At 35.2% G+C, this 12,108-nt stretch overlaps 1 protein-coding gene across 1 annotated transcript in view; it reads right to left on the reverse strand.

Moving 5' to 3' along the window:
- Positions 1–2,999: 2,999 nt before the first annotated feature.
- The window catches only part of LOC114923213 (vomeronasal type-2 receptor 26-like), a 10,581-nt gene continuing 1,472 nt past the window's right edge, over positions 3,000–12,108 (reverse strand). Inside the window, exons 2-6 of the mRNA XM_029285892.1 lie at positions 9,662–9,953; positions 8,604–9,482; positions 6,105–6,332; positions 5,379–5,505; positions 3,000–3,901 (exon numbers count right to left, since the gene is read on the reverse strand). Coding sequence (XP_029141725.1) covers positions 3,000–3,901; positions 5,379–5,505; positions 6,105–6,332; positions 8,604–9,482; positions 9,662–9,953 — 2,428 coding nt within the window. The remainder of the gene's footprint in view (positions 3,902–5,378; positions 5,506–6,104; positions 6,333–8,603; positions 9,483–9,661; positions 9,954–12,108) is intronic.

Here is a 12,108-nt window from a genome sequence, read left to right on the forward strand (position 1 = left end):
GCTCCCACAGAGAGGCCCTCCTCAGGGTGCTGTCAACCAGACAGTGTCGGCTGGCGACACCCAGGGGGAGAGCCTTCTCTGTCGGAGCACCCACCCTCTGGAACGAGCTGCCCCCAGAGATCCGGGTGAATCCGGATCTCCCCTCCTTCCGCCGCGCCCTCAAGACTTGGTTATTTCAGCGGGCAGGACTGGCCTAGGGGTATTTTAATTGGTTTTAACAAAGTTTTAGTAGAAGCGGCCTATTCAAATATTTATTTTTAATCATTTTTAAATTTTGTATGGTATTGTATTATTGTTTTTAAACTGGCTGTAAGCCGCCCTGAGTCCTCCGGGAGAAGGGCGGGGTATAAATTTAATAAAATGAAATGAAAATGAAAATGAAATATTTTTTTTTCTTTTCTATAATGTCTTCTTGAATTCTTTACACTTTTGATGTGTGTGTGTATACATATATATACACACACAATGTGTGTGTGTGTTTATATATATGTATATGTGTATGTGTGTGTATATGTATATATGTATATATGAATTTAGTATTTCCTAATTTATTTTCTATTTGTGATGTAATAATTGGAAAAGTTCAGAGGTAAACTTCAATTCATATCAAAGCTACACTTTGAATAATAAAACTTTGGTTATTTTCCACTTTTCAACCAAAATATGTTTCTGTGCTTATGTAAGATTCACTAGAAGCACTTTAACAAAATGTATTTCTGTAATAACATCACTTCCCAGGATATTTTGGGAATAGAACATTGCTCCATTTGTAATTTGTAATTTGTAGGCCTTGTTACATTGTGATATGAATAACACAAGAGATTGATTAGGTTAATCTGCAGAACCTGATCCAAATCTATCTGGAGGGGATTTGTTATCAGGGCAAGGCAATTGTTCTGATTGGAGTTGATACCTGGTACTTGTTTTTAGGAATCCCATCATATATCCTTTGGAGAGCTGCTGAATGTCCCTCCACATGGAGAGGACCTCTAGTCCTCTTTCTTTACCAACCATAATTGACCCTGAAGAAAAGAGGAAAACCAGAAGTACACCATGTCACCCAGCCCCAATCCTCTGAGCTGATCGAGATGGACACCGTGATCTATTGGACTGAAAGCCACCAAGATGTCAAGTAGGACAAGAATGCCAGAGATCATCCAAAAATGCAATCAATACCATTTCTCTCCATATCTTGGCCTCAGTCCTGACTGAAAAGGATCCAGGTAATCTGCTTCATCCAAGGCTTTTTAAACCAGTTGTGCAACCAAAGCTACCTAATACAGTCCATGATTGTATTTACAATTGTAACATCTAGTGAGATCCCATTTTTACATGGATTCTCCTGTGATAAAAGTTTTAATATTCTCAAGTACTAAATTCACATATTGTACCTATGTGATTTTTTTTTTCTTTTTATGACCATGTTGTCCCTTTATTCCGGGTGGAGTTGGGACAACTGAATGGAGCTGAGAATTTACTCAATGGATGCCCTTCCTGACCCATATATGGAGTGCACACCAGATATTTTCTCTCTACCGCTGCCTAAGATTGAGGCCTCAACATTCCGAGTGGGAGGTTAGCGTCTTTACCTCTAGGCGACCATGCCACTCTCACATACCTATGTGAATATACCATTAAAAGAATTTCATGATAATTAAGAAATGAATTTAGAAAATAGATTTTCCATTTCAAATAAGCTAAAACACTTATATTTGTGTAAATAGCCCCAGTTCTCAATATACTGTAGAATACTTATGTAAAATATTAACAACTAGCTGTACCCAGCCACGCGTTGCTGTGGCTCAGTCTGGTAAAAGCGTGTGTTGCTTTTACATCCAACAGATGGCAGTTTTTTTTTAAAAAAACTTGTTTTTACCTGTCACAGGTGTGATATCTATATAATATAGGTATATAAAAACACGTGCATATTTGAATACAACGTTGTGTCAAAATTTCAAAGCAATCAGTGAAGAAATTTCAGAGATTTAAGATTTTGAACAAACGAATATTTACATTTTTATTTATATAGAAAGATTGTATTATTGTTGGTTCCTATATGAAACATAGATATTTCTTTCTTTTTCAGTTTTGTTTTGTTTCATTTTCCTCTTGTTAATTTGTCTTGCTTTATATTTAATTAATAGATGAAAATAACAAAATAAAAATCTCTTTTTTAACTTCCCATCAAAACTTGGACAGAAAATTCAATTACTTTTCCTCTTACTTTGATTACTCATAAATAGTGTGAATTTCGGGAGTGTATTAATTCTTTGTTTAGATCACTTTCACAATTACAAACCAGGAAAAATATATTTTTAAAAATCCACTTGAATGGAATATAAACTGAATGAATTTTAAATTCTTGCCTCTTTTGGTTTTCTAGATTCAAAGTTTTGCCTTCATTTACAGAAGTGGTAGAATAAAAGAAGAAAAGTGGAAGCAATTTAATCTTAGCTCTCGGATGCAGACTGCTATACTAGAGAATATTCTCAAAGTGTGAGAATGATTCCATTTCAGAGATAAAGGGTATCTGCTCTTCTCTTTTTTTATAAGGGAGATTCATACATATAATGCTTCCACACTTTATATATAAATTACTGGATTATTGTATTTGATGAAATGTGATTCAATCATATATTGAAAGAGACTACTGAGAACTATTAACAAAAGAAACAGATAAAAGAAATGTGTTTATTGACCTACTGAAACTAGAATTCACACATTTGAATTTTCCCTTTTAAAAAAGAAAATTGCTAATATAAATCAGGTTTTCTCTGGTTTACCTCAAAACATATTAGTATTCGCCACTAAATTCTGTGAGCCTTCTTTGAAAGTTGTGGGGAAAAAACATAATTTGACAGAATTTTTCATAAATTCAGGTTTCAGAGCTACAAGTAAATCACAATGCTAAACAATCTCTTCACAGCTATAGGAATATATTTAAAAGATTGGATTTTGACATTTCTCCTCTCAGCTTAAAAACATAATCAAAAAGAGTTTTAAACATGTCTTCTTATCAGTTGATCCCTTTTGTTTAAATTAGGTCTAAATACAATAATGTAACATTTGGGGAAAAAGATGCATCCTAGAAGCCCGGCACTAGAGGACAAAATGGAGAATATCTCCACAGCCACCATAGCTTTTCCTCTGGTGCTCAGGTATGTTGGAACAAAGGAGACCCACACACTGCAGAAAGCCAACATGCTGAAGGTGATGAACTTGGCTTCATTAAAGCTGTCAGGCAGGTTACGAGCCTGGAATGCCACAATGAAGCTGGCAAGTGAAAGGAGAGCCATATAGCTCAGAACACAATAAAACATAAAGACTGAGCCTTCATTGCATTGTAGAACCATTTCTTCAGTTGTTGAGTGCATGTCTAATTCTGGGAATGGGGGAGAGGTGGATAACCAAACAAGACAGATGCTTGCTTGGAGTAGAGAGCAGAGAAGGACAACAGAAACAGCCAATCTTTTCCCCACCCATGTCCTTATCTGAGATCCTGGCTTGGTGGCCTTGAAGGCAAGAGAAACAAGGATGGTTTTTGCCAACACACAAGAGATGGACAATGAGAAGGTGAGACCAAATGCAGACTGTCTGAGGAGACAGGTGACTCTCCCAGGTTGTCCAATAAAGAGCAAAGAACAGAAGAAGCAAAGGAGAAGGGAGATGAGGAGAATGTAGGTGAGATCCCGGTTGTTGGCTTTCACAATAGGACTGTCTTTGTGCTTAATAAATATTCCCAACACCCATATTGTAGTGAGGACAAATAAAGTAGCAATTGTGGCTAAACTGAGTCCTAAAGGTTCTTCATAAGATAAGAAGCTAATTGTTTTCATGATGCATCCATCTTTCTTATGGTTTGCATATTGATCATCAGGACATTGAAAACAAACAATAGTGTCTAAAAAGGAAAAAAATGGCAAGGCAGATTCATAAGAATGATAATTATTAATTTTCACATTTATCCTCACCCTGATGTTTATGTCCTTGGTACAAATGATAGAATCTACAATATGAAAATGCATTTGAACATCTCTCTATGTATATTTTGTGTGTTGTGGCATTAAGTCAAATATTGCTTTGATTATGTACAAGGAAATTTCACAAACTCCATGAAAATCCATTTTATCTTTATTTGCTTTTTTATTATAAAGATTGATCCAATAAAGATTCATGAATACCTGAAGTGATCATTTTCATATTTGAAACCATATTGACTTATTGAATATTGAACCATATAGATCACATTTCAAAATGTGGCATATAAGTATAATAGTTTCACTAAATTCAAAGTGAAAGATGAAAGATAATGTTTCAAGGAGGAAATTGTATAAAGGTTAGTAATTACCTATTTGAAGTATATATCCCTTTTTATTTTATATCACTATTTTTGGTTTTTTTCTATGTTTCTTTTAAAATTTAATTTCTTTTGTTCACCCCCTAAAGAGAATATTGGAATCAGTCTGCATTACATATAAAATACTTAGATATTACATATTCAAGAGAGCTACACACTGTAGAGAAAATATGAATAAGTATTTCACAAAGAAGCAAAACTGGGCACAAATGGATGGATGGATGGATGGATGGATGGATAGATAGATAGATAGATAGATAGATAGATAGATAGATAGATAGATAGATAGATAGATAGATAGATAGATAGATAGATAGATAGATAGAGTGACTGGTTGGAAAGGAAAAAGTTATTACAATTTAAAGTAGGGAGTTTTTAAATCATATTCCTCTTTACATCTATAAGATTCTCATTATTGTTGATATTATTGATATGTCTCATTAGTTTGTCCACTCTTCTTAAGAAGTAAATACTGATTTCCTTAAATTTCTGAAATTCTTGTTTTCATTATTATATTTCAAGAGTGATCCTATTTAGTTGCTGCAGATTTGAGATTTTTGGATTCTATAGTAAAATCAAAAGATATCAATTCTGAATTCCTTCCTTCCATCCTTCCTCTCCATCTTCACAGTCAATGTTTTGTATGTAGTTTTTAAATTGCACAGTCATGTTTTTGTGGTTTCTTATTTCTCATCTTTAAAAAAAGCTGAAATAATTACTTTTTTTCAGTGTGCATAGATTCTCTTCAGTGAAAATGTTCTGAATCTCTACAAGATGCTTGCTTGGTTATAAACCATTCCAGGATTTGTTTAATTAATTAATTGAAACATTGTTGTGATTGTGATCAACCCTTTTAATTCCATTGTAAGAACTTACAATTTTTTGATTGATTTGATTTCATTACCCCATTAAGTTTCTAAAAAAAAAACCTTATTCATGAAAAACCAGACAATTTAATTAGCAGAAAGTGTTCAGCACACTAGACAGTATAACAATAAAATTGAATGATTTGTTAACTTACCAATCTCTTTAGAGATTTTCCCTTCTGGACATTCAACACAATCATAACAGCAGAATTTCTTTCCTTCATTCTTCCTCTTTTGATAACCAGGGAGACAATGTTCATTGCATAGAGAAATGGGAAGTACCTTTTTATCAATATTAAAATGTTGGAAGATGAGCATTTATTGTTTTGAAGAAAAATCCGTTGTTACACTGAAAATGAAATGTGTAGTTACATTAAAAGAAAAGTCCCATCTAAAGGTTGTAAAATAAGAAATTGATTAGATTTGATGATTTATTTCAAACACAATTAAGTACATTTCAGTCTGGCCTCAGATTTGATTTTGTGATCACAACTGATCTGAATTTCCAATTTTTGTTATGTTGAAATTCTCATATAAATTTAATTAAAGTTTTATTAATTCAAATCATCAGCTTGACCAGAAAGATTGAGTCAATTAGTCACTGATTTGAACACATATTTGATAAAGCTTCATTCAATTAGAGAAATATAATCCCTTAAAAGCATGGGTTTTTTTCTTTCTCATTTACATTTCAATATATGAGGGAAGTCTAATAAATATGGTGCACAATACCAGATATATTTAGCCTTTAGTAAATAAAGAGGAAAAAAATATTTCTTAATCTGGTTATCTTTATGGGTTGCCAAGACGGATAAAAGTAAATATACCAATCTAATGAATCCATATTTGAATGATCAGACAAAATACTGTTGAAACCATACCTGTTTGAATGATCTATGCCAAACAATCATATCCTCATTAATGACTAATTCCTTTCCTTTTAAAGCATCAGGATCCACTTTTCCAATCTTGTGTCTCTGGAAAGTGGAATTGGGAAAGACAACAATGTTTATGATATCAAATCCACCTTCCATCTTCTTTTGATCATAAAAAGTCAAAGTTTCTCCAAGAGAATTGTTGAATTTCATGCCTTTCAGAAATTTGTGGAGCTATGTGATTGGGAATAATAAAACAGGAAAATAAAACAATAGAAATTTATGGGCAATTTTTATCAAAGTAGTACTATACTTTTGAGTGAGAAACTCTGAAAACATGCAAAGTCCATTTCTCCAGTCTCTTGAGAACTTGTTTCTTATCTTCTGCACAGGGGTATAATAAGAAGGATCTGACATTTCAGTTTGAACAATAATCAAATGAAATGGAAAGTGTACTTCTAGCCTTCCATATTGTTCAGAACCCAGTCCTTCATGTTGACTAGGAAGAAACATATGAAAAACTAGAGAAACAAATTCCAGATTTGTTTTTGACATCCCACCCATTTTTCATTGCATAACATTTTCACAGTTATATGGCTTCTAAAGAAATGGTAAGGCTGAAAGATAGTTGGCTCAGCTAAGCAGCATTCCTCAAGTATTTTCAGAAAAGATAAAATTACTAAAAACCAATAAAGATTTGAAAAGCAGGATTTGGATGTTAGTTCACTTAAACCTTAGTCCTTTCATCTGAAGATGACTAATCAGGTAATAAATCAAATTGCAGTAATGGAAATGAAGGTATACTATTATAGTTATCAATAGACTATTGAATGTTCAAATTCATCTTATAGTTTTTTATTCCCTTTTTGGGTCATACTTTACTAGGCCCAAGAATGATGACACTAAACTGGCAATTATAGCCAACACCCCAGAAGACAAGCACAGCATTCCTCAAGTAATTTCAGAAAAAGGTAAAATTGCTAAGTTTACTTTACTAGGCTCAGGGGCTAAAACAGAAAACTTAATACTTTGAACCTAAGCCCAAGAATGATGACACTAAACTGGCAATAATAGCCAACACCCCAGAAAACAAGCTCAGGATTCAAAATGATCTTGACAAACTGGAACAATGGGCCCTATCCAGCAAAATGAGTTTTAATGTGGAGAAAAGTTTTCATTGAGGCAGGAAAAATCAAAGGTATAAGTGCACATTAGGTGAGACCTGGCTCAAAAACAGATTTGGATGTTAGTTCATGTAAACCTTAGTCCTTTCATATGAAGATGATCAGGTAATAAACCATATTACAGTGATGAAAATGAAGGTATACTATTATGGACTAATGTTCAAATTCATCTTATAGTTTTTCTTCCCTTTTTGGGCCATGCACTCTACATTTTTTTTAATAGGCTCAGGGACTAAAATAGAAAACATACTACTTTGAACCTAAGCCCAAGAATGATGACACTAAACAGAAATAGGGGTGACATGATAGCAGTACTCCAGTATTTAACAGGCTGCCACAAAGAAGAGTGGGTAAAATTATTCTCCAAAGCACAAGAGAGCAGTACAAGAAACAATGGTTGGAAACTGATCAAAGAAGAACCAGGAATTAAGGAGGAACTTCCTAACAGTGAGGACAATTAAGCAGTGGGACAGCTTGCCTCCAAAAATCGTGGGTGCTCCCACACTGGAGTTTTTAAAGAAGAGATGGGACAGTCACTTGTCTGAAATGGTATAGGTTCTCCTGCTTCAGCAGGGGGCTGGACCAGAAGAGCTCAAAGATCCCTTTCAGATTCTATTCTATTCTATTCTATTCTATTCTATTCTATTCTATTCTATTCTATTTACTCTACTCTACTCTACTCTACTCTACTCTGCTCTGCTCTGCTCTGCTCTGCTCTGCTCTGCTCTATTCAATTCATGTAGAAAAATTGAGCTAGAATTCAAGTTTTTATTTGCTTACACACTGTACGTAAAAACTTCCCATACTAAATAGCCTGAAAGATATACCCTGAGAGATTCTTCTTCTTGTTGTTGTTAATTGCGAAGTCGTGTCTGACCCATCACGACCCCATTGACAACGTTCCTCCAGGCCTTCCTGTCCTCTACCATCTTCTGGAGTCCACTTAAGCTCATGCCTACTGCTTCAGTGACTCCATCCAGCCACCTCATTCTTTGTCGTCCCCTTCTTCTATTGCCCTTAATCTTTCGGGACATGTGCGGCTATTCTAACTCTCTTCCTCTGTCACCTCAGAGTTTGAGGCTGTACTGCCTCTACTCCCCCCACAAACCATTCCTGAAATGTGCTCCCTGCTTCCAAGAAAACTGTCATTTCACTAAAGTCCATCTCATCAGCTCCCCTCTACATGCACCATTTCCCACAATTACAGGGATGAAAATAAAGGTATGGAAATAAATATCATCAATAGACAAATGTTCAAATCCATTTTAGTAGCTGCCACTTCCCTGCTGGAATCATACACCTATTATCTAGTAAAAAATACCTGTAGCACACAAATCACCTGCCATGGTTGTGAATCTTCATATTCTGATAATTTGTGCCTCAAAAAATGCCTGTGATTAGATCCAAGTAAGAAGAGAGCATGTAAAGCTTGAGCCAATACAGAGGCAGCGTTATAGATACTGTAGCTGTGCCCAGACATCTCTACCTCAAAAAGAGCCCCAGGAATGTCCTCTAGCCTCTCCTCTCCAGTACAAAAGGGATTGTCCAGTTTGGTCAAAGAAGGGGATGGTAATGAACAATCAAATACTTGTTCCCAGAAAAGTGGAAAAAATCCATCTCCTTGAATCCAAGGAGGTTTTATGAAATTCAAGAATTCTTTGAACCCTGGAATTTCTTTTGAGTGAACTGTAAAGCAAATGGCACCATCAAAGAACTGACGATCCCATTTTTTATTCATTCCTGTTAATAAATAATCCATCTGGGCAGTAAGGATCCATACCTTTCCCAAGGAACTCTGCTCATGTCCAGGGCTAAGCCAAAAAATTATATCCGTTAACCATACAATTGTCAAAGATTCTCCACACATGATAAAGATGTTGGTCTTCTCATCAATTATGTGTTTATAAATATTTTTCCATTTTTCTAACATTTCAAAAAACTTGTCCCAGTAGGTTAAAAATGGGATTCTTTTTGTAGAGGCAGAGCAGATTCCATGCCTGGAAAAGAGGGACTCCATGCTTTGCAGAAAATGGTCTCCTTGACTGTTATCAATAGCAAGGAGTCCAACCCATCTCCACTCAAAATATTGAAGCAGTCGGATAATCCCAATGTATTGTGAGGACTCATTTGGAACCATGGAGTAATAGAATGGAATCTCAGTGCTATGAACATCTTGTGGGGTAAATGATCCATATGTGAGCTAAAAGAAACACATATTATAGAAATAGATCACCATCAGTATCTTTTTCTTCATATTTTCCACAAATTTTGTCAGTTTGTTGAGTAATGTGGCCAGAGAATAAGGATGTTTTAGTAAGCCCAGTTTGGAAGAAAGGAAAGAGGGGGGAATTTTCAGGCCTCTCTACCCAAAGACCCTACCTGTGGAATCTTGTAAAACTTTACCAGATCTGCGATATAGGAGGAAGTTCCAAGGCTGAGCCCTCCTATGATAGAAATGAGATTTCTCCTGGTGTCACATTTATAGTTGGGGACAAATCTTTCTGATCTGAAGAGTAGGTCCAAGGTGGTCTGATAGGTCATTAATGCATTGTAGTAGCTATCATGAATATAGAAGCCAAGAGTGACATTGGACAAGATTTCTGGATTCTTATTGATCTCCTTCACAGCAAAGACCAAGGAAAGGATATGTTGGTAAAACTTTGTTAGCACGCTGAAAATAGGATGAATTTACATGTATCATTAAATATTTCCTTATTATTTTCCTGGCTCCCCAGAGAAGTGCTTTACATTATACACATGAATATTTGGGGAATGTCCAATTGAACACTATTTCCAATTCAACTACACTAAACTATTTCCATTGTTGCAGATTGAATCAAAGAAAATAATTGACCTTTCCCTTCATTCATTGCAATTCCTCTAACTAGAGATGACACAAAGGTGAATGATAAGAATTGCTTTCCTAATCTAAGTTTTTTCCAATATTAAATTTAGTTTCATTTTAAACAAGCAATGCCTTTATACAATTCTTACAATGTATCTTTTATTAGAAAATATTCTCATTAATAAATGAAGCAATCTAGAGATACCACAAAGATGAAAGATAAGAATTCCTTACTTTGGATGGCCAAAATACTCAAGAGAGGGATGCTGCTGAAATGAAACTTCATTAAATTGGTAGTTAGCCATAGATACCATCCCACCAATGACAAGGTCCCCTGGCTGGTACCATTGATTTGGAATAGGTATGGGTTCACCTAGATGACACAGCAGGAACTTCACTCTGAAGACTGGAAATAGGAGAAAAAAGAACATTCTGGGCAACATCTTGTCTCTAAGTATAGATGTTCCACCAGGAGCAGCTTTCCATGTTATACTGCATTCACCAGACTCAAAATTCCTGTTAAGAGCAAGTCTGAAGCCTAACCTTTAGCCCTGATTCTTCTTGCAAACAGTGATAATATTGTAAAAGGTCTGAATGACAATGTAGAGTTCCAGCAATAGAACTTAATTTGTGGCAGTGGAAATCATAGGACTTGTGTGTTCTTGTCTTCTACTGTCCAGTCTCTAAGGGGCAGTCCTTTTTAATATTTTCTTTTCTTTTCTATAATGTCTTCTTGAATTGTTTACAGTTTTGATGAAGGGAGAAAATTATTATCATTGGAATACTTTCAATTATGTCTTCAACTTTTTGTCTCCCATTGTTAGCAATATGTGGGTGTGTTTGTGTGGGTATAGCTGAATTTATATAGGGTGTGTTTGTGTGTGTATAGCTGAATAAATTTCTTAATTTATTTTCTCTTTCTGATGTAATAATTGGAAAAGTTCAGAGGTAAGCTTAAATTTATCTCATAGCTACACTTTGAATAATAAAACTTTGGTTATTTTCCAATTTTAAACCAAATGAAGGATTATTAACATCACTTCCCAGGATATTTTCGGAATAGAAGATTGCTCCATTTGTAATCTGTTGGCCTGGTTACATTCTCATATGAATAACACAACATATTGATTAGGTTAATCTGAAGAACCTGATAGAAATCTATCTGGAAGGGATCTGTTATCAGGACAAGGAAATTGTTCTGAATAGAGTTGATACTTGGTACTTGTTTTTAGGAATCCCATCATGAATCCTCACATGGAGAGGACCTCTAGTCCTCTGTCTCTACCAACCATAATGCACTATGACAAAAGGAGGAAAACTAGCACAACACCATGCCATCCACCCCCAATCCTCTGAGCTGATCCAGAAGGACATCATGATCAATGGTACTGTAAGCCACCAATAGGTCAAGTAGGACAAGAATGGATGCACAACCCACATTCCACCCATGCCAGAGATCACTCTAGAAAGAGTACAGAGAAGAGCAACAAAGATGATTAGGGGGCTGGAGGCTAAAACATACAGGGGACAGTTGCTGGAATTGGGTATGTCTAGTTTAATGAAGAGAAGGACGAGGGGGGACATGATAGCACTGTTCCAATATCTCAGGGGTTGCCACAAAGAAGAGGGAGCCAAGCTATTCTTCAAAGCACCTGAAAGTGGGACAAGAAGCAATGGATGGAAACTAACCAAAGAGAGAAGCAACCTAGAACTAAGGAGAAACTTCCTGACAGTTAGAACAATTAACAAGTGGAATAACCTGCCTCCAGAAGCTGTGAATGCTCCAACACTGGAGGTTTTGAAGAAGAGATTGGACAGCCATTTGTCTGAAATGGTATAGGGTGTCCTTCCTGAGCAGGGGGTTGGACTAGATGATCTTCAAGGTCACTTCCAACTTTATTATTATTATTATTATTATTATTATTATTATTATTATTATTATTATTATTATTATTATTATTATTATTATTATTATTATTAT

The sequence above is a fragment of the Protobothrops mucrosquamatus genome, unplaced genomic scaffold (genome assembly GCF_001527695.2).
Source record: "Protobothrops mucrosquamatus isolate PMUCROS unplaced genomic scaffold, P.Mucros_1.0 scaffold2438, whole genome shotgun sequence".
NCBI classification, from domain to species: domain Eukaryota; kingdom Metazoa; phylum Chordata; class Lepidosauria; order Squamata; family Viperidae; genus Protobothrops; species Protobothrops mucrosquamatus.